Genomic DNA, 22710 nt, shown 5'->3' on the forward strand with positions numbered 1-22710 from the left:
AGCAATGACCTATAACAACTCCATGTGTGACCCTACATCACTGTACACTGCCCCGAACATGAGCGATGACCTATAACAACTCCATGTGTGACCCTACATCACTGTACACTGCCCCGAACATGAGCGATGGCCTATACCAACTCCATGTGTGACCCTACATCACTGTACACTGCCCCGAACATGAGCGATGACCTATACCAACTCCATGTGTGACCCTACATCACTGTACACTGCCCTGAACATGAGCGATGACCTATAACAACTCCATGTGTGACCCTACATCACTGTACACTGCCCCGAACATGAGCGATGACCCATAACAACTCCATGTGTGACCCTACATCACTGTACACTGCCCCGAACATGAGCGATGACCTATAACAACTCCATGTGTGACCCTACATCACTGTACACTGCCCCGAACATGAGCGATGACCCATAACAACTCCATGTGTGACCCTACATCACTGTACACTGCCCCGAACATGAGCGATGCCCCATAACAACTCCATGTGTGACCCTACATCACTGTACACTGCCCCGGACATGAGCGATGACCTATAACAACTCCATGAGTGACCCTACATCACTGTACACTGCCCCGAACATGAGCAATGACCTATAACAACTCCATGTATGACCCTACATCACTGTACACTGCCCCGAACATGAGCGATGACCCATAACAACTCCATGTGTGACCCTACATCACTGTATACTGCCCCGGACATGAGCGATGCCCCATAACAACTCCATGTGTGACCCTACATCACTGTACACTGCCCCGGACATGAGCGATGACCCATAACAACTCCATGTGTGACCCTACATCACTGTACACTGCCCCGAACATGAGCGATGGCCTATAACAACTCCATGTGTGACTCTACATCACTGTACACTGCCCCGGACATGAGCGATGACCTATAACAACTCCATGTGTGACCCTACATCACTGTACACTGCCCCGAACATGAGCGATGACCTATAACAACTCCATGTGTGACCCTACATCACTGTACACTGCCCCGAACATGAGCGATGGCCTATAACAACTCCATGTGTGACCCTACATCACTGTACACTGCCCCGGACATGAGCAATGACCTATAACAACTCCATGTGTGACCCTACATCACTGTACACTGCCCCGAACATGAGCGATGACCTATAACAACTCCATGTGTGACCCTACATCACTGTACACTGCCCCGAACATGAGCGATGACCTATAACAACTCCATGTGTGACCCTACATCACTGTACACTGCCCCGAACATGAGCGATGACCTATAACAACTCCATGTGTGACCCTACATCACTGTACACTGCCCCGAACATGAGCGATGGCCTATAACAACTCCATGTGTGACCCTACATCACTGTACACTGCCCCGGACATGAGCGATGACCTATAACAACTCCATGTGTGACCCTACATCACTGTACACTGCCCCGAACATGAGCGATGACCTATAACAACTCCATGTGTGACCCTACATCACTGTACACTGCCCCGAACATGAGAGATGACCTATAACAACTCCATGTGTGACCCTACATCACTGTACACTGCCCCGGACATGAGCGATGACCTATAACAACTCCATGTGTGACCCTACATCACTGTACACTGCCCCGAACATGAGCAATGACCTATAACAACTCCATGTGTGACCCTACATCACTGTACACAGCCCCGAACATGAGAGATGACCTATAACAACTCCATGTGTGACCCTACATCACTGTACACTGCCCCGAACATGAGCAATGACCCATAACAACTCCATGTGTGACCCTACATCACTGTACACTGCCCTGAACAAGAGCGATGACCCATAACAACTCCATGTGTGACCCTACATCACTGTACAGTGCCCCGAACATGAGAGATGACCCATAACAACTCCATGTGTGACCCTACATCACTGTACACTGCCCCGAACATGAGCGATGCCCTATAACAACTCCATGTGTGACCCTACTTCACTGTACACTGCCCCGAACATGAGAGATGACCCATAACAACTCCATGTGTGACCCTACATCACTGTACACTGCCCCGAACATGAGCGATGACCTATAACAACTCCATGAGTGACCCTACATCACTGTACAGTGCCCCGAACATGAGAGATGACCCATAACAACTCCATGTGTGACCCTACATCACTGTACACTGCCCCGAACATGAGCGATGCCCTATAACAACTCCATGAGTGACCCTACATCACTGTACACTGCCCCGAACATGAGCAATGACCTATAACAACTCCATGTGTGACCCTACATCACTGTACACTGCCCCGAACATGAGCGATGACCTATAACAACTCCATGTGTGACCCTACATCACTGTACACTGCCCCGAACATGAGCAATGACCTATAACAACTCCATGTGTGACCCTACATCACTGTACACTGCCCCGAACATGAGCAATGACCTATAACAACTCCATGTGTGACCCTACATCACTGTACACTGCCCCGAACATGAGCGATGACCTATAACAACTCCATGAGTGACCCTACATCACTGTACACAGCCCCGAACATGAGAGATGACCTATAACAACTCCATGTGTGACCCTACATCACTGTACACTGCCCCGAACATGAGCGATGACCTATAACAACTCCATGTGTGACCCTACATCACTGTACACTGCCCTGAACATGAGCGATGACCTATAACAACTCCATGTGTGACCCTACATCACTGTACACTGCCCCGAACATGAGCGATGACCCATAACAACTCCATGTGTGACCCTACATCACTGTACACTGCCCTGAACATGAGCAATGACCCATAACAACTCCATGTGTGACCCTACATCACTGTACACTGCCCCGAACATGAGCGATGACCTATAACAACTCCATGTGTGACCCTACATCACTGTACACTGCCCCGAACATGAGCGATGACCTATACCAACTCCATGTGTGACCCTACATCACTGTACACAGCCCCGAACATGAGCAATGACCTATAACAACTCCATGTGTGACCCTACATCACTGTACACTGCCCCGAACATGAGCGATGACCTATACCAACTCCATGTGTGACCCTACATCACTGTACACAGCCCCGAACATGAGCGATGACCTATACCAACTCCATGTGTGACCCTACATCACTGTACACAGCCCCGAACATGAGCAATGACCTATAACAACTCCATGTGTGACCCTACATCACTGTACACTGCCCCGAACATGAGCGATGACCTATACCAACTCCATGTGTGACCCTACATCACTGTACACTGCCCCGAACATGAGCGATGACCTATACCAACTCCATGTGTGACCCTACATCACTGTACACAGCCCCGAACATGAGCGATGACCTATAACAACTCCATGTGTGACCCTACATCACTGTACACTGCCCCGAACATGAGCGATGACCCATAACAACTCCATGTGTGACCCTACATCACTGTACACAGCCCCGAACATGAGCGATGACCTATAACAACTCCATGTGTGACCCTACATCACTGTACACTGCCCTGAACATGAGAGATGACCTATAACAACTCCATGTGTGACCCTACATCACTGTACACTGCCCCGAACATGAGCGATGACCTATAACAACTCCATGTGTGACCCTACATCACTGTACACTGCCCTGAACATGAGCGATGACCTATAACAACTCCATGTGTGACCCTACATCACTGTACACTGCCCCGAACATGAGCGATGACCTATAACAACTCCATGTGTGACCCTACATCACTGTACACTGCCCTGAACATGAGCGATGACCTATAACAACTCCATGTGTGACCCTACATCACTGTACACTGCCCCGAACATGAGCGATGACCCATAACAACTCCATGTGTGACCCTACATCACTGTACACTGCCCTGAACATGAGCAATGACCCATAACAACTCCATGTGTGACCCTACATCACTGTACACAGCCCCGAACATGAGCGATGACCTATAACAACTCCATGTGTGACCCTACATCACTGTACACTGCCCCGAACATGAGCGATGGCCCATAACAACTCCATGTGTGACCCTACATCACTGTACACTGCCCTGAACATGAGCGATGACCTATAACAACTCCATGTGTGACCCTACATCACTGTACACTGCCCCGAACATGAGCGATGGCCTATAACAACTCCATGTGTGACCCTACATCACTGTACACTGCCCCGGACATGAGCAATGACCTATAACAACTCCATGTGTGACCCTACATCACTGTACACTGCCCCGAACATGAGCGATGACCTATAACAACTCCATGTGTGACCCTACATCACTGTACACTGCCCCGAACATGAGCGATGACCTATAACAACTCCATGTGTGACCCTACATCACTGTACACTGCCCCGAACATGAGCGATGACCTATAACAACTCCATGTGTGACCCTACATCACTGTACACTGCCCCGAACATGAGCGATGGCCTATAACAACTCCATGTGTGACCCTACATCACTGTACACTGCCCCGGACATGAGCGATGACCTATAACAACTCCATGTGTGACCCTACATCACTGTACACTGCCCCGAACATGAGCGATGACCTATAACAACTCCATGTGTGACCCTACATCACTGTACACTGCCCCGAACATGAGAGATGACCTATAACAACTCCATGTGTGACCCTACATCACTGTACACTGCCCCGGACATGAGCGATGACCTATAACAACTCCATGTGTGACCCTACATCACTGTACACTGCCCCGAACATGAGCAATGACCTATAACAACTCCATGTGTGACCCTACATCACTGTACACAGCCCCGAACATGAGAGATGACCTATAACAACTCCATGTGTGACCCTACATCACTGTACACTGCCCCGAACATGAGCAATGACCCATAACAACTCCATGTGTGACCCTACATCACTGTACACTGCCCTGAACAAGAGCGATGACCCATAACAACTCCATGTGTGACCCTACATCACTGTACAGTGCCCCGAACATGAGAGATGACCCATAACAACTCCATGTGTGACCCTACATCACTGTACACTGCCCCGAACATGAGCGATGCCCTATAACAACTCCATGTGTGACCCTACTTCACTGTACACTGCCCCGAACATGAGAGATGACCCATAACAACTCCATGTGTGACCCTACATCACTGTACACTGCCCCGAACATGAGCGATGACCTATAACAACTCCATGAGTGACCCTACATCACTGTACAGTGCCCCGAACATGAGAGATGACCCATAACAACTCCATGTGTGACCCTACATCACTGTACACTGCCCCGAACATGAGCGATGCCCTATAACAACTCCATGAGTGACCCTACATCACTGTACACTGCCCCGAACATGAGCAATGACCTATAACAACTCCATGTGTGACCCTACATCACTGTACACTGCCCCGAACATGAGCGATGACCTATAACAACTCCATGTGTGACCCTACATCACTGTACACTGCCCCGAACATGAGCAATGACCTATAACAACTCCATGTGTGACCCTACATCACTGTACACTGCCCCGAACATGAGCAATGACCTATAACAACTCCATGTGTGACCCTACATCACTGTACACTGCCCCGAACATGAGCGATGACCCATAACAACTCCATGTGTGACCCTACATCACTGTACACAGCCCCGAACATGAGCGATGACCTATAACAACTCCATGTGTGACCCTACATCACTGTACACTGCCCTGAACATGAGAGATGACCTATAACAACTCCATGTGTGACCCTACATCACTGTACACTGCCCCGAACATGAGCGATGACCTATAACAACTCCATGTGTGACCCTACATCACTGTACACTGCCCTGAACATGAGCGATGACCTATAACAACTCCATGTGTGACCCTACATCACTGTACACTGCCCCGAACATGAGCGATGACCTATAACAACTCCATGTGTGACCCTACATCACTGTACACTGCCCTGAACATGAGCGATGACCTATAACAACTCCATGTGTGACCCTACATCACTGTACACTGCCCCGAACATGAGCGATGACCCATAACAACTCCATGTGTGACCCTACATCACTGTACACTGCCCTGAACATGAGCAATGACCCATAACAACTCCATGTGTGACCCTACATCACTGTACACAGCCCCGAACATGAGCGATGACCTATAACAACTCCATGTGTGACCCTACATCACTGTACACTGCCCCGAACATGAGCGATGGCCCATAACAACTCCATGTGTGACCCTACATCACTGTACACTGCCCTGAACATGAGCGATGACCTATAACAACTCCATGTGTGACCCTACATCACTGTACACTGCCCCGAACATGAGCGATGGCCTATAACAACTCCATGTGTGACCCTACATCACTGTACACTGCCCCGGACATGAGCAATGACCTATAACAACTCCATGTGTGACCCTACATCACTGTACACTGCCCCGAACATGAGCGATGACCTATAACAACTCCATGTGTGACCCTACATCACTGTACACTGCCCCGAACATGAGCGATGACCTATAACAACTCCATGTGTGACCCTACATCACTGTACACTGCCCCGAACATGAGCGATGACCTATAACAACTCCATGTGTGACCCTACATCACTGTACACTGCCCCGAACATGAGCGATGGCCTATAACAACTCCATGTGTGACCCTACATCACTGTACACTGCCCCGGACATGAGCGATGACCTATAACAACTCCATGTGTGACCCTACATCACTGTACACTGCCCCGAACATGAGCGATGACCTATAACAACTCCATGTGTGACCCTACATCACTGTACACTGCCCCGAACATGAGAGATGACCTATAACAACTCCATGTGTGACCCTACATCACTGTACACTGCCCCGGACATGAGCGATGACCTATAACAACTCCATGTGTGACCCTACATCACTGTACACTGCCCCGAACATGAGCAATGACCTATAACAACTCCATGTGTGACCCTACATCACTGTACACAGCCCCGAACATGAGAGATGACCTATAACAACTCCATGTGTGACCCTACATCACTGTACACTGCCCCGAACATGAGCAATGACCCATAACAACTCCATGTGTGACCCTACATCACTGTACACTGCCCTGAACAAGAGCGATGACCCATAACAACTCCATGTGTGACCCTACATCACTGTACAGTGCCCCGAACATGAGAGATGACCCATAACAACTCCATGTGTGACCCTACATCACTGTACACTGCCCCGAACATGAGCGATGCCCTATAACAACTCCATGTGTGACCCTACTTCACTGTACACTGCCCCGAACATGAGAGATGACCCATAACAACTCCATGTGTGACCCTACATCACTGTACACTGCCCCGAACATGAGCGATGACCTATAACAACTCCATGAGTGACCCTACATCACTGTACAGTGCCCCGAACATGAGAGATGACCCATAACAACTCCATGTGTGACCCTACATCACTGTACACTGCCCCGAACATGAGCGATGACCTATAACAACTCCATGTGTGACCCTACATCACTGTACACTGCCCCGAACATGAGCAATGACCTATAACAACTCCATGTGTGACCCTACATCACTGTACACTGCCCCGAACATGAGCAATGACCTATAACAACTCCATGTGTGACCCTACATCACTGTACACTGCCCCGAACATGAGCGATGACCTATAACAACTCCATGAGTGACCCTACATCACTGTACACAGCCCCGAACATGAGAGATGACCTATAACAACTCCATGTGTGACCCTACATCACTGTACACTGCCCCGAACATGAGCGATGACCTATAACAACTCCATGTGTGACCCTACATCACTGTACACTGCCCTGAACATGAGCGATGACCTATAACAACTCCATGTGTGACCCTACATCACTGTACACTGCCCCGAACATGAGCGATGACCCATAACAACTCCATGTGTGACCCTACATCACTGTACACTGCCCTGAACATGAGCAATGACCCATAACAACTCCATGTGTGACCCTACATCACTGTACACTGCCCCGAACATGAGCGATGACCTATAACAACTCCATGTGTGACCCTACATCACTGTACACTGCCCCGAACATGAGCGATGACCTATACCAACTCCATGTGTGACCCTACATCACTGTACACAGCCCCGAACATGAGCAATGACCTATAACAACTCCATGTGTGACCCTACATCACTGTACACTGCCCCGAACATGAGCGATGACCTATACCAACTCCATGTGTGACCCTACATCACTGTACACAGCCCCGAACATGAGCGATGACCTATACCAACTCCATGTGTGACCCTACATCACTGTACACAGCCCCGAACATGAGCAATGACCTATAACAACTCCATGTGTGACCCTACATCACTGTACACTGCCCCGAACATGAGCGATGACCTATACCAACTCCATGTGTGACCCTACATCACTGTACACTGCCCCGAACATGAGCGATGACCTATACCAACTCCATGTGTGACCCTACATCACTGTACACAGCCCCGAACATGAGCGATGACCTATAACAACTCCATGTGTGACCCTACATCACTGTACACTGCCCCGAACATGAGCGATGACCCATAACAACTCCATGTGTGACCCTACATCACTGTACACAGCCCCGAACATGAGCGATGACCTATAACAACTCCATGTGTGACCCTACATCACTGTACACTGCCCTGAACATGAGAGATGACCTATAACAACTCCATGTGTGACCCTACATCACTGTACACTGCCCCGAACATGAGCGATGACCTATAACAACTCCATGTGTGACCCTACATCACTGTACACTGCCCTGAACATGAGCGATGACCTATAACAACTCCATGTGTGACCCTACATCACTGTACACTGCCCCGAACATGAGCGATGACCTATAACAACTCCATGTGTGACCCTACATCACTGTACACTGCCCTGAACATGAGCGATGACCTATAACAACTCCATGTGTGACCCTACATCACTGTACACTGCCCCGAACATGAGCGATGACCCATAACAACTCCATGTGTGACCCTACATCACTGTACACTGCCCTGAACATGAGCAATGACCCATAACAACTCCATGTGTGACCCTACATCACTGTACACAGCCCCGAACATGAGCGATGACCTATAACAACTCCATGTGTGACCCTACATCACTGTACACTGCCCCGAACATGAGCGATGACCTATAACAACTCCATGTGTGACCCTACATCACTGCACACTGCTCCGAACATGAGCGATGGCCTATAACAACTCCATGTGTGACCCTACATCACTGTACACTGCCCCGAACATGAGCGATGACCTATAACAACTCCATGTGTGACCCTACATCACTGTACACTGCCCCGAACATGAGCGATGCCCTATAACAACTCCATGTGTGACCCTACATCACTGTACACTGCCCCGAACATGAGCGATGCCCTATAACAACTCCATGTGTGACCCTACATCACTGTACACTGCCCCGAACATGAGCGATGCCCTATAACAACTCCATGTGTGACCCTACATCACTGTACACTGCCCCGAACATGAGCGATGACCTATAACAACTCCATGTGTGACCCTACATCACTGTACACTGCCCCGAACATGAGAGATGACCCATAACAACTCCATGTGTGACCCTACATCACTGTACACTGCCCCGAACATGAGCGATGACCTATAACAACTCCATGTGTGACCCTACATCACTGCACACTGCCCCGAACATGAGCGATGACCTATAACAACTCCATGTGTGACCCTACATCACTGCACACTGCTCCGAACATGAGCGATGGCCTATAACAACTCCATGTGTGACCCTACATCACTGTACACTGCCCCGAACATGAGCGATGACCTATAACAACTCCATGTGTGACCCTACATCACTGTACACTGCCCCGAACATGAGCGATGCCCTATAACAACTCCATGTGTGACCCTACATCACTGTACACTGCCCCGAACATGAGCGATGCCCTATAACAACTCCATGTGTGACCCTACATCACTGTACACTGCCCCGAACATGAGCGATGCCCTATAACAACTCCATGTGTGACCCTACATCACTGTACACTGCCCCGAACATGAGCGATGACCCATAACAACTCCATGTGTGACCCTACATCACTATAAACTGCCCCATAATGACTTCATATATTATGCTACATATTTTAGTGACCTGCACTACCGGCTCCCTGTCCTCGACACTTCCAGCTCCCAGTTCCTTGCACTACCATCTCCCCGTCCCCAGAACTACCAGCTCCCGGCTCCCTGTTCCTACCGGCTCCCTGTCCCTGGCCCTACCGGTCCCCGTCAGTACCGGCTCCCGGCATTACCGGCTCCCGGCACTACTGGCTCCCTGTCCCCGGCACTACCGGCTCCATGTTCCTACCGGCTCCCGGTCCCCGGCACTACCGGCTCCCGGTGCCCTTCGCTACCGACTCCCAATCCTCGGCACTACAGACTCCCTGTCCTTGGCCTTACCGGCTCCCGGTCCCCATCACTACCGGCTCCCTGTCCCCGGCCCTTCTGGCTCCCTGTCCCCTGCCCTTCTGGCTCCCTGTCCCCGGCCCTTCCGGCTCCCTGTCCCCGGCCCTTCCGGCTCCCTGTCCCCGGCCCTTCCGGCTCCCTGTCCTCGGCACTACCAGTCCCCGGCACTACCGGCTCCTGGCATTACCGGCTCCCTGTCCCCGGCACTACTGGCTCCCTGTGCCCGGAACTACCATCTCCCCATCCCCGGCACTACCGGCTCCCAGCACTACCGGCTCCCTGTCCCCGGCACTGCCAGCTCCCTGTCCCTGGAACTACCGGCTCCCTGTCCCCGGCTCTACCGGCTCTCGGTCTATGGCGCTACCGGGTCCTCGGTCCTACCGGCTTCCGGTCCTCGGCACTACTGGCTTCCGGTCCTCGGCACTACCGGCTTCTGGTCCTCGGCACTACCGGCTCCCAGTCCCTGGAACTACCTGCTCCCCGTCCCAAGCACTACCGGCTCCCTGTCCTCGGCCTTACCGGCTCCCGCTCCCCATCACTGCCGGCTCCCTGTCCCCATCCTTTCCGGCTCCCTGTCCTCGGCCCAATCGGTCCTCGGCGCTACCGGCTCCCTGTCCCCGGCACTACCGGTCCCCGGCACTACCGGACCCCAGTCCCGACACTACTGGCTCCCGTTCCCCGGCACTACCGGCTCCCGGTCCCCGGCACTACCGGCTCCCCGTCTCCGGCACTACCGTCTCCCCGTCTCCGGCACTACCGGCTCCCCGTCTCCGGCACTACCGGCTCCCCGTCTCCGGCACTACCGGCTCCCGGTCCCCGGCACTACCGGCTCCCGGTCCCCGGCACTACCGGCTCCCGGTCCCCGGCACTACCGGCTCCCGGTCCCCGGCACTACCAGCTCCCCGTCCCAAGCACTACCGGCTCCCTGTCCCCGGCACTATCGATCCCTAGCACTACCGACTCCCTGTCCCTGGCCCTTCTGACTTCCTGTCCTCGGCCCTACCGGTCCCCAGCACCACCGGCTCCTGGCATTACCGGCTCCCTGTCCCCGGAACTACCATCTCCCCGTCCCCGGCCCTACCGACTTGCTGTCCTCAGACTACCGGCTTCCGGTCCTCGGCACTACCGGCTTTCGGTCCTCGGCACTACCGGCTCCCCGTCCCCAGAACTACCGGCTCCCCATCCCCAGAACTACCGGCTCCCCATCGCAAGCACTACCGGCTCCCTGTCTTCGGCCTTACCGGCTCCTGGTCCCCATCACTTACCGGCTCCTGGTCCCCATTACAAACCCATGGGTTTGTAACTAACAAGTCATGTCAGACTAACTTAATTTCCTTCTATGACAGAATCACTGACTGGGTGGATCAGGGAAATGCTGTAGATATAGTATATCTTGACTTCAGCAAAGCATTTGACAAAGTATCTCACACCATCCTTATTGAAAAAATGACCAAGTATGCAATGGACCAGGCAACTGTTAGGTGGATTCATAACTGGCTTAGTGATCGGACTCAAAGGGTGGTTGTAAATGGCTTCACATCCAGCTGGATGAATGTCTCAAGTGGGGTACCACAGGGCTCCGTCCTGGGACCTGTATTGTTCAACATCTTTATCAATGATTTAGATGAAGGAATTGAGGGTAAACTGATTAAATTTGCTGATGACACAAAGCTAGGAGGGATAGCTAATACTAGAGAAGAGAGAGAGAGGATTCAAAAAGACCTAAATAAACTGGAGCAGTGGGCAGCAACCAACAGAATGGTTTTTAACAGGTAAAAATGCAAAGTACTACATCTGGGCAATAAAAATGAAAAAAGCATCTACAGAATGGGAGGAATAGAGCTAAGCAACAGTACATGTGAAAAAGACTTAGGTATACTAATAGATCATAGACTGAACATGAGTCAACAGTGTGATGCAGCAGCAAAAAAGGCAAATACAATTCTGGGATGTATTAACAGAAGCATACAGTCTAGATCACGTGAAGTCATTATCGGTCTTTACTCCTCTTTGGTCAGACCTCATCTGGAATACTGTGTACAGTTTTGGGCACCACATTTTAAAAAAGACATCGACAAACTGGAGCAAGTTCAGAGAAGAGCGACCAGAATGGTGACTGGTCTGCAAACCATGTCCTATGAGGAACGGTTGCAGGATTTGGGAATGTTTAGCTTGCAAAAAAGAAGACTGAGAGGAGACTTAATAGCTGTCTACAAATATGTCAAGGGCTGTCACATTGTAGAAGGATCATCTTTATTCTCATTTGCACAAGGAAAGACTAGAAGCAATGGGATGAAACTAAATGGGAGGAGACACAGATTAGATATTAGAAAAAACTTTTTGACAGTTAGGGTGATTAATGAGTGGAACAGGCTGCCACGAGAGGTGGTGAGTTCCCCTTCGATGGACATCTTCAAACAGAGGCTGGACAGACATCTGTCTGAGATGATCTAGTGAATCCTGCTTTGAGCAGGGGGTTGGACCAGATGACCCAGGAGGTCCCTTCCAACTCTACCATTCTATGATTCTATGATTCTATGACTACCGACTTCCCGGCTCCCTGTCCCCGGCCCTACTGGTCCCTGGCACTACCGGCTCCCGCCATTACCGGCTCCCTGTCCCCGGAATTACCGGCTCCCTGTCTCCGGCACTACCGGCTCTACCAGCTCTACCGGCTCCCAGTCCCCTTCCTTCCATTCCTCTCTACCTCCTGGTCAGTGACTGTCATTGGGAGACCATTCTCTCCGCCACATTTGGTTGTGGTGAGCCGGGTGGATGTCACATCCCCGTACACATTGCTGACGTGTGGGATGACCATTGCACGAGCCACGGCCAGAACTGTACACGGGGCCCATAATAGACAGGGCCACTGATAGGAGGGCGGCGTGTCTCTGAGGGTGCAGGCCATGTGTGAGCTCCCGGTGACGTGATACACACACAACATGTGGCTACAGCAGCTACAAGGAGTTCAGATATCCGTATAGTCTGTACAGCACCCGCGCCCCATCTTACCGCCCGGGGGGTCTTGTATGGGGGCCGAGCTATGGTCATCTTCCCGTACAAGCACTGACCTCCTATGATCAGAGATCGGGGGTCTTGTATGGGGGCCGAGCTGCGGTCATATTCCCGTACAAGCGCTGACCTCCTATGAGCAGAGACCGGGGGTCTTGTACGGGGGCCGAGCTGCGGTCATATTCCCGTACAAGCGCTGACCTCCTATGAGCAGAGATCGGGGGTCTTGTATGGGGGCCGATCTGCGGTCATATTCCTGTACAAGCACTGACCTCCTATGAGCAGAGATCGGGGGTCTTGTACGGGGGCCGAGCTGCGGTCATATTCCCGTACAGGCGCTGACCTCCTATGAGCAGAGATCGGGGGTCTTGTATGGGGGCCGATCTGCGGTCATATTCCTGTACAAGCACTGACCTCCTATGAGCAGAGACCGGGGGTCTTGTACGGGGGCCGAGCTGCAGTCATATTCCCGTACAAGCGCTGACCTCCTATGAGCAGAGACCGGGAGTCTTGTACGGGGGCCGAGCTGCGGTCATATTCCCGTACAAGCACTGACCTCCTATGAGCAGAGACCGGGGGTCTTGTACGGGGGCCGATCTGCGGTCATATTCCTGTACAAGCACTGACCTCCTATGAGCAGAGACCGGGAGTCTTGTACGGGGGCCGATCTGCGGTCATATTCCTGTACAAGCACTGACCTCCTATGAGCAGAGACCGGGGGTCTTGTATGGGGGCCGAGCATATTCCCGTACAAGCACTGACCTCCTATGAGCAGAGATCGGGGGTCTTGTACGGGGGCCGAGCTGCGGTCATATTCCCGTACAAGCACTGACCTCCTATGAGCAGAGACCGGGGGTCTTGTATGGGGGCCGAGCTGCGGTCATATTCCCGTACAAGCACTGACCTCCTATGAGCAGAGACCGGGGGTCTTGTACGGGGGCCGAGCTGCAGTTATATTCCCGTACAAGCACTGACCTCCTATGAGCAGAGATCGGGGGTCTTGTATGGGGGCCGAGCTGCGGTCATATTCCCGTACAAGCACTGACCTCCTATGAGCAGAGACCGGGGGTCTTGTACGGGGGCCGAGCTGCAGTTATATTCCCGTACAAGCGCTGACCTCCTATGAGCAGAGATCGGGGGTCTTGTACGGGGGCTCACCCTGGCTTCTGTGTATTTTCAGGCTCATACAGAGAGGACAGATATCGCCACTCTTCTGCTCCCATCGATCACAGCAGCAGATGCCGGGACATATCTGTGCGTTGGCACCAACTCTGCCGGCTCCTCTCAGCGGCAGATAGAAGTGATCGTGGTGAAAGGTGGGTGCCCGAAAGACTCCAGTGTCTGCAAAGAGGAAATTCAGCCTCCGCAATCAATGAATCCAGGGCATGAGGGCTAAAGGGAATCAGTCTGAGGGCTGCGTGATGTGGAGGCAGAGCCCCTGATTCCAGCCATGTGTCACTTACTGGGCTGCTTGCTTCAGTTCTATCAGCAGGAGATGATCACTGAAGTCGAGTGACCTGTAGGCTTATAGAGAGCGTTGTGGGTGGGGTTATACAGAGCGTTGTGGGCGGGGTTATACAGAGAATTGTGGGCGGGGTTATACAGAGCGTTGTGGGCGGGGTTATACAGAGCGTTGTGGGCGGGGTTATACAGAGCGCTGTGGGCGGGATTAAACAAAGCGCTGTGGGCGGGGTTATACAGAGCGCTGTAGGCAGAGTTATATAGAGCGCTGTAGCCTCTATCCCAGACCTCGCTGTGATCAGATCGCTCCTCTCTCCTCTATCCCAGACCTCGCTGTGATCAGATCGCTCCTCTCTCCTCTGTCCCAGACCTCGCTGTGATCAGATCGCTCCTCTCTCCTCTATCCCAGACCTCGCTGTGATCAGATCGCTCCTCTTTCCTCTATCCCAGACCTCGCTATGATCAGATCGCTCCTCTATCCCAGACCTCGCTGTGATCAGATCGCTCCTCTCCTCTGTCCCAGACCTCGCTGTGATCAGATCGCTCCTCTCCTCTGTCCCAGACCTCGCTGTGATCAGATCGCTCCTCTCCTCTATCCCAGACCTCGCTGTGATCAGATCGCTCCTCTCTTCTCTGTCCCAGACCTCGCTGTGATCAGATCGCTCCTCTCTCCTCTATCCCAGACCTCGCTGTGATCAGATCGCTCCTCTCTCCTCTGTCCCAGACCTCGCTGTGATCAGATGGCTCCTCTCTCCTCTATCCCAGACCTCGCTGTGATCAGATCGCTCCTCTCTCCTCTGTCCCAGACCTCGCTGTGATCAGATCGCTCCTCTCCTCTGTCCCAGACCTCGCTGTGATCAGATCGCTCCTCTCTCCTCTGTCCCAGACCTCGCTGTGATCAGATCGCTCCTCTCCTCTATCCCAGACCTCGCTGTGATCAGATCGCTCCTCTCTCCTCTATCCCAGACCTCGCTGTGATCAGATCGCTCCTCTCTTCTCTGTCCCAGACCTCGCTGTGATCAGATCGCTCCTCTCTCCTCTATCCCAGACCTCGCTGTGATCAGATCGCTCCTCTCTCCTCTGTCCCAGACCTCGCTGTGATCAGATGGCTCCTCTCTCCTCTATCCCAGACCTCGCTGTGATCAGATCGCTCCTCTTTCCTCTATCCCAGACCTCGCTGTGATCAGATCGCTCCTCTTTCCTCTATCCCAGACCTCGCTGTGATCAGATCGCTCCTCTCTCCTCTATCCCAGACCTCGCTGTGATCAGATCACTCCTCTCTCCTCTGTCCCAGACCTCGCTGTGATCAGATCGCTCCTCTCTCCTCTATCCCAGACCTCGCTGTGATCAGATCGCTCCTCTCTCCTCTATCCCAGACCTCGCTGTGATCAGATCGCTCCTCTATCCCAGACCTCGCTGTGATCAGATGGCTCCTCTATCCCAGACCTCGCTGTGATCAGATTGCTCCTCTATCCCAGAACTCGCTGTGATCAGATCGCTCCTCTCTCCTCAATCCCACACCTCGCTGTGATCAGATTTCTCCTTTCCTCTATCCCAGACCTCGCTGTGATCAGATCGCTCCTCTCCTCTATCCCAGACCTCGCTGTGATCAGATTGCTCCTCTCCTCTATCCCAGACCTCGCTGTGATCAGATCGCTCCTCTCTCCTCTATCCCAGACCTCACTGTGATCAGATCGCTCCTCTCTCCTCTAACCCAGACCTCGCTGTGATCAGATCGCTCCTCTATCCCAGACCTCGATGTGATCAGATCGCTCCTCTCTCCTCTGTCACAGACCACGCTGTGATCAGATCGCTCCTCTCTCCTCTATCCCAGACCTCGCTGTGATCAGATCGCTCCTCTCTCCTCTATCCCAGACCTCGCTGTGATCAGATCACTCCTCTATCCCAGACCTCGCTGTGATCAGATCGCTCCTCTCTCCTCTATCCCAGACCTCGCTGTGATCAGATCGCTCCTCTCTCCTCTATCCCAGACCTTGATGTGATCAGATCGCTCCTCTCTCCTCTAACCCAGACCTCGCTGTGATCAGATCGCTCCTCTATCCCAGACCTTGCTGTGATCAGATCGCTCCTCTCTCCTCTAACCCAGACCTCGCTGTGATCAGATCACTCCTCTCTCCTCTTTCCCAGACCTCGATGTGATCAGATCGCTCCTCTCTCCTCTAACCCAGACCTCGCTGTGATCAGATCGCTCCTCTATCCCAGACCTCGCTGTGATCAGATCGCTCCTCTCTCCTCTATCCCAGACCTCGCTGTGATCAGATCGCTCCTCTCTCCTCTGTCCCAGACCTCGCTGTGATCAGATCGCTCCTCTCTCCTCTATCCCAGACCTCGCTGTGATCAGATGGCTCCTCTCTCCTCTATCCCAGACCTCGCTGTGATCAGATCGCTCCTCTCTCCTCTATCCCAGACCTCGCTGTGATCAGATTGCTCCTCTCTCCTCTATCCCAGACCTCGCTGTGATCAGATCGCTCCTCTCTCCTCTATCCCAGACCTCACTGTGATCAGATCGCTCCTCTCTCCTCTATCCCAGACTTCGCTGTGATCAGATCGCTCCTCTCTCCTCTATCCCAGACCTTGCTGTGATCAGATCGCTCCTCTCTCCTCTATCCCAGACCTCGCTGTGATCAGATGGCTCCTCTCTCCTCTATCCCAGACCTCGCTGTGATCAGATCGCTCCTCTCTCCTCTATCCCAGACCTCGCTGTGATCAGATCGCTCCTCTATCCCAGACCTCGCTGTGATCAGATCGCTCCTCTCCTCTATCCCAGACCTCGCTGTGATCAGATCGCTCCTCTCTCCTCTATCCCACACCTCGCTGTGATCAGATTTCTCCTTTCCTCTATCCCAGACCTCGCTGTGATCAGATCGCTCCTCTCTCCTCTATCCCAGACCTCGATGTGATCAGATCGCTCCTCTCTCCTCTAACCCAGACGTCGCTGTGATCAGATCGCTCCTCTATCCCAGACCTCGATGTGATCAGATCGCTCCTCTCTCCTCTGTCCCAGACCACGCTGTGATCAGATCGCTCCTCTCTCCTCTATCCCAGACCTCGCTGTGATCAGATCGCTCCTCTCTCCTCTATCCCAGACCTCGCTGTGATCAGATCACTCCTCTCTCCTCTGTCCCAGACCTCGCTGTGATCAGATCGCTCCTCTCTCCTCTATCCCAGACCTCGCTGTGATCAAATCGCTCCTCTCTCCTCTATCTCAGACCTCGCTGTGATCAGATCACTCCTCTCTCCTCTGTCCCAGACCTCGCTGTGATCAGATCGCTCCTCTCTCCTCTATCCCAGACCTCGCTGTGATCAGATCGCTCCTCTCTCCTCTATCCCAGACCTTGCTGTGATCAGATCGCTCCTCTCTCCTCTATCCCAGACCTCGCTGTGATCAGATCGCTCCTCTCTCCTCTATCCCAGACCTCGCTGTGATCAGATCGCTCCTCTATCCCAGACCTCGCTATGATCAGATCGCTCGTCTCTCCTCTATCCCATACCTTGATGTGATCAGATCGCTCCTCTCTCCTCTATCCCAGACCTCGCTGTGATCAGATCGCTCCTTTCCTCTATCCCAGACCTCGCTGTGATCAGATCGCTCCTCTCTCCTCTATCCCAGACCTCGCTGTGATCAGATCGCTCCTCTCTCCTCTTTCCCAGACCTCGCTGTGATCAGATCGCTCCTCTCTCCTCTATCCCAGACCTCGCTGTGATCAGATCGCTTCTCTCTCCTCTATCCCAGACCTCGCTGTGATCAGATCACTCCTTTCTCTTCTATCCCAGACCTCGCTATGATCAGATCGCTCCTCTCTCCTCTATCCCAGACCTCACTGTGATCAGATCGCTCCTCTCTCCTCTATCCCAGACCTCGCTGTGATCATATCGCTCCTCTCTCCTCTATCCCAGACCTCGCTGTGATCAGATCGCTCCTCTCTCCTCTATCCCAGACCTCGCTGTGATCAGATCGCTCCTCTCTCCTCTATCCCAGACCTCGCTGTGATCAGATCGCTCCTCTCTCCTCTATCCCAGACCTCGCTGTGGTCAGATCGCTTCTCTCTCCTCTATCGCAGACCTCGCTGTGATCAGATCGCTCCTCTATCCCAGACCTCGCTGTGATTAGATCGCTCCTCTTTCCTCTATCCCAGACCTCGCTGTGATCAGATCGCTCCTCTCTCCTCTATCCCAGACCTTGCTGTGATCAGATCGCTCCTCTCCTCTATCCCAGACCTCGCTGTGATCAGATGGCTCCTCTCTCCTCTATCCCAGACCTCGCTGTGATCAGATCGCTCCTTTCCTCTATCCCAGGCCTCGCTGTGATCAGATCGCTCCTCTATCCCAGACCTCGCTGTGATCAGATCGCTCCTCTCTCCTCTATCCCAGACCTCGCTGTGATCAGATCGCTCCTTTCCTCTATCCCAGACCTCGCTGTGATCAGATCGCTCCTCTCTCCTCTATCCCAGACCTCGCTGTGATCAGATCGCTCCTCTCTCCTCTATCCCAGACCTCGCTGTGATCAGATCGCTCCTCTCTCCTCTATCCCAGACCTTGCTGTGATCAGATCGCTCCTCTCTCCTCTATCCCAGACCTCGCTGTGATCAGATCGCTCCTCTCTCCTCTATCCCAGACCTTGCTGTGATCAGATCGCTCCTCTCTCCTCTATCCCAGACCTCGCTGTGATCAGATCGCTCCTCTCCTCTATCCCAGACCTCGCTGTGATCAGATCGCTCCTCTCTCCTCTATCCCATACCTCGCTGTGATCAGATCGCTCCTCTCTCCTCTATCCCAGACCTTGCTGTGATCAGATCGCTCCTCTCTCCTCTATCCCAGACCTCGATGTGATCAGATCGCTCCTCTCTCCTCTATCCCAGACCTCGATGTGATCAGATCGCTCCTCTCTCCTCTATCCCAGACCTCGCTGTGATCAGATCGCTCCTCTCTCCTCTATCCCAGACCTCGATGTGATCAGATCGCTCCTCTCTCCTCTATCCCAGACCTCGCTGTGATCAGATCGCTCCTCTCTGCTCTATCCCAGACCTTGCTGTGATCAGATCGCTCCTCTCTCCTCTATCCCAGACCTTGCTGTGATCAGATCGCTCCTCTCTCCTCTATCCCAGACCTCGCTGTGATCCGATCGCTCCTCTCTCCTCTATCCCAGACCTCGATGTGATCAGATCGCTCCTCTCTCCTCTATCCCAGACCTTGCTGTGATCAGATCGCTCCTCTCTCCTCTATCCCAGACCTCGCTGTGATCAGATCGCTCCTCTCTCCTCTATCCCAGACCTCGCTGTGATCAGATCGCTCCTCTCTCCTCTATCCCAGACCTCGCTGTGATCTGATCGCTCCTCTCTCCTCTATCCCAGACCTCGCTGTGGTCAGATCGCTTCTCTCTCCTCTATCGCAGACCTCGCTGTGATCAGATCGCTCCTCTATCCCAGACCTCGCTGTGATTAGATCGCTCCTCTTTCCTCTATCCCAGACCTCGCTGTGATCAGATCGCTCCTCTCTCCTCTATCCCAGACCTTGCTGTGATCAGATCGCTCCTCTCTCCTCTATCCCAGACCTCGCTGTGGTCAGATCGCTCCTCTCCTCTATCCCAGACCTCGCTATGATCAGATCGCTCCTCTCTCCTCTAACCCAGACCTCGCTGTGATCAGATGGCTCCTCTCTCCTCTATCCCAGACCTCGCTGTGATCAGATCGCTCCTTTCCTCTATCCCAGGCCTCGCTGTGATCAGATCGCTCCTCTATCCCAGACCTCGCTGTGATCAGATCGCTCCTCTCTCCTCTATCCCAGACCTCGCTGTGATCAGATCGCTCCTTTCCTCTATCCCAGACCTCGCTGTGATCAGATCGCTCCTCTCTCCTCTATCCCAGACCTCGCTGTGATCAGATCGCTCCTCTCTCCTCTATCCCAGACCTCGCTGTGATCAGATCGCTCCTCTCTCCTCTATCCCAGACCTTGCTGTGATCAGATCGCTCCTCTCTCCTCTATCCCAGACCTCGATGTGATCAGATCGCTCCTCTCTCCTCTATCCCAGACCTCGATGTGATCAGATCGCTCCTCTCTCCTCTATCCCAGACCTCGATGTGATCAGATCGCTCCTCTCCTCTATCCCAGACCTCGCTGTGATCAGATCGCTCCTCTCTGCTCTATCCCAGACCTTGCTGTGATCTGATCGCTCCTCTCTCCTCTATCCCAGACCTTACTGTGATCAGATCGCTCCTCTCTCCTCTATCCCAGACCTCGATGTGATCAGATCGCTCCTCTCTCCTCTATCCCAGACCTCGCTGTGATCAGATCGCTCCTCTCTCCTCTATCCCAGACCTCGATGTGATCAGATCGCTCCTCTCTCCTCTATCCCAGACCTCGCTGTGATCAGATCGCTCCTCTCTCCTCTATCCCAGACCTTACTGTGATCAGATCGCTCCTCTCTCCTCTATCCCAGACCTTACTGTGATCAGATTGCTCCTCTCTCCTCTATCCCAGACCTCGCTGTGATCAGATCGCTCCTCTCTCCTCTATCCCAGACCTCGATGTGATCAGATCGCTCCTCTCTCCTCTATCCCAGACCTCGATGTGATCAGATCGCTCCTCTCTCCTCTATCCCAGACCTTACTGTGATCAGATCGCTCCTCTCTCCTCTATCCCAGACCTCGCTGTGATCAGATCGCTCCTCTCTTCTCTGTCCCAGACCTCGCTGTGATCAGATCGCTCCTCTCTCCTCTATCCCAGACCTCGATGTGATCAGATCGCTCCTCTCTCCTCTATCCCAGACCTCGCTGTGATCAGATCGCTCCTCTCTCCTCTATCCCAGACCTCGCTGTGATCAGATCGCTCCTCTCTCCTCTATCCCAGACCTCGATGTGATCAGATCGCTCCTCTCTCCTCTATCCCAGACCTCGCTGTGATCAGATCGCTCCTCTCTCCTCTATCCCAGACCTCGCTGTGATCAGATCGCTCCCCTCTAGCGCTGTGGACGTGGTTATACAGAGCACTATGGGCGGGGTTATACAGGGTGCTATGGGCAGGGTTATACAGAGTGCTGTGGGCGGAGTCATACAGGGCGCTGTGGTCGGGGTTATACAGTGGGCCGTGGGCGCGGTTATACAGGGGGCCGTGGGTGGGGTTTTACAGAGCACTATGGGCGGGGTTATACAGGCGGCCGTGGGTGGGATTTTACAGAGCGCTGTGGGCGGAGTTATACAGGGCGCTGTGGTCGGGGTTATACAGTGGGCCGTGGGCGGGGTTATACAGGGGGCCGTGGGTGGGATTTTACCGAGCGCTATGGGCGGGGTTATACAGAGCGCTATGGGCGGGGTTATACAGGGTCTGTGGTCGGGGTTATACAGCGCTCTGCGGGCGGGGTTATACAGCGCTCTGTGGGCGGGGTTATACAGCGCTCTGTGGGCGGGGTTATACAGCGCTCTGTGGTCGGGGTTATACAGCGCTCTGTGGGCGGGGTTATACAGCGCTCTGTGGTCGGGGTTATACAGCGCTCTGCGGGCGGGGTTTTACAGAGCGCTATGGGCGGGGTTATACAGCGCTCTGTGGGCGGGGTTTTACAGAGCGCTATGAGCGGGGTTATACAGCGCTCTGTGGGCGGGGTTTTACAGAGCGCTCTGTGGGCGGGGTTATACAGCGCTCTGTGGGCGGGGTTATACAGCGCTCTGTGGGCGGGGTTATACAGCGCTCTGTG

The 22710-nt window shown here is 53.1% G+C and overlaps 1 protein-coding gene across 15 annotated transcripts in view; it reads left to right on the forward strand.

Annotated features, from left to right (window-relative positions):
- Nucleotides 1-22710, forward strand: part of HSPG2 (heparan sulfate proteoglycan 2) — a 456402-nt gene that overhangs the window by 284944 nt on the left and 148748 nt on the right. For all 15 annotated transcript variants that reach the window (XM_073656045.1, XM_073656041.1, XM_073656043.1 and 12 more), the window contains one exon: nucleotides 14722-14857. In XM_073656045.1, coding sequence (XP_073512146.1) covers nucleotides 14722-14857 — 136 coding nt within the window. The remainder of the gene's footprint in view (nucleotides 1-14721; nucleotides 14858-22710) is intronic.

Source organism: Phyllobates terribilis, unplaced genomic scaffold (assembly GCF_046119375.1).
Source record: "Phyllobates terribilis strain yellow unplaced genomic scaffold, ASM4611937v1 Scaffold_12__6_contigs__length_324123572, whole genome shotgun sequence".
NCBI classification, from domain to species: domain Eukaryota; kingdom Metazoa; phylum Chordata; class Amphibia; order Anura; family Dendrobatidae; genus Phyllobates; species Phyllobates terribilis.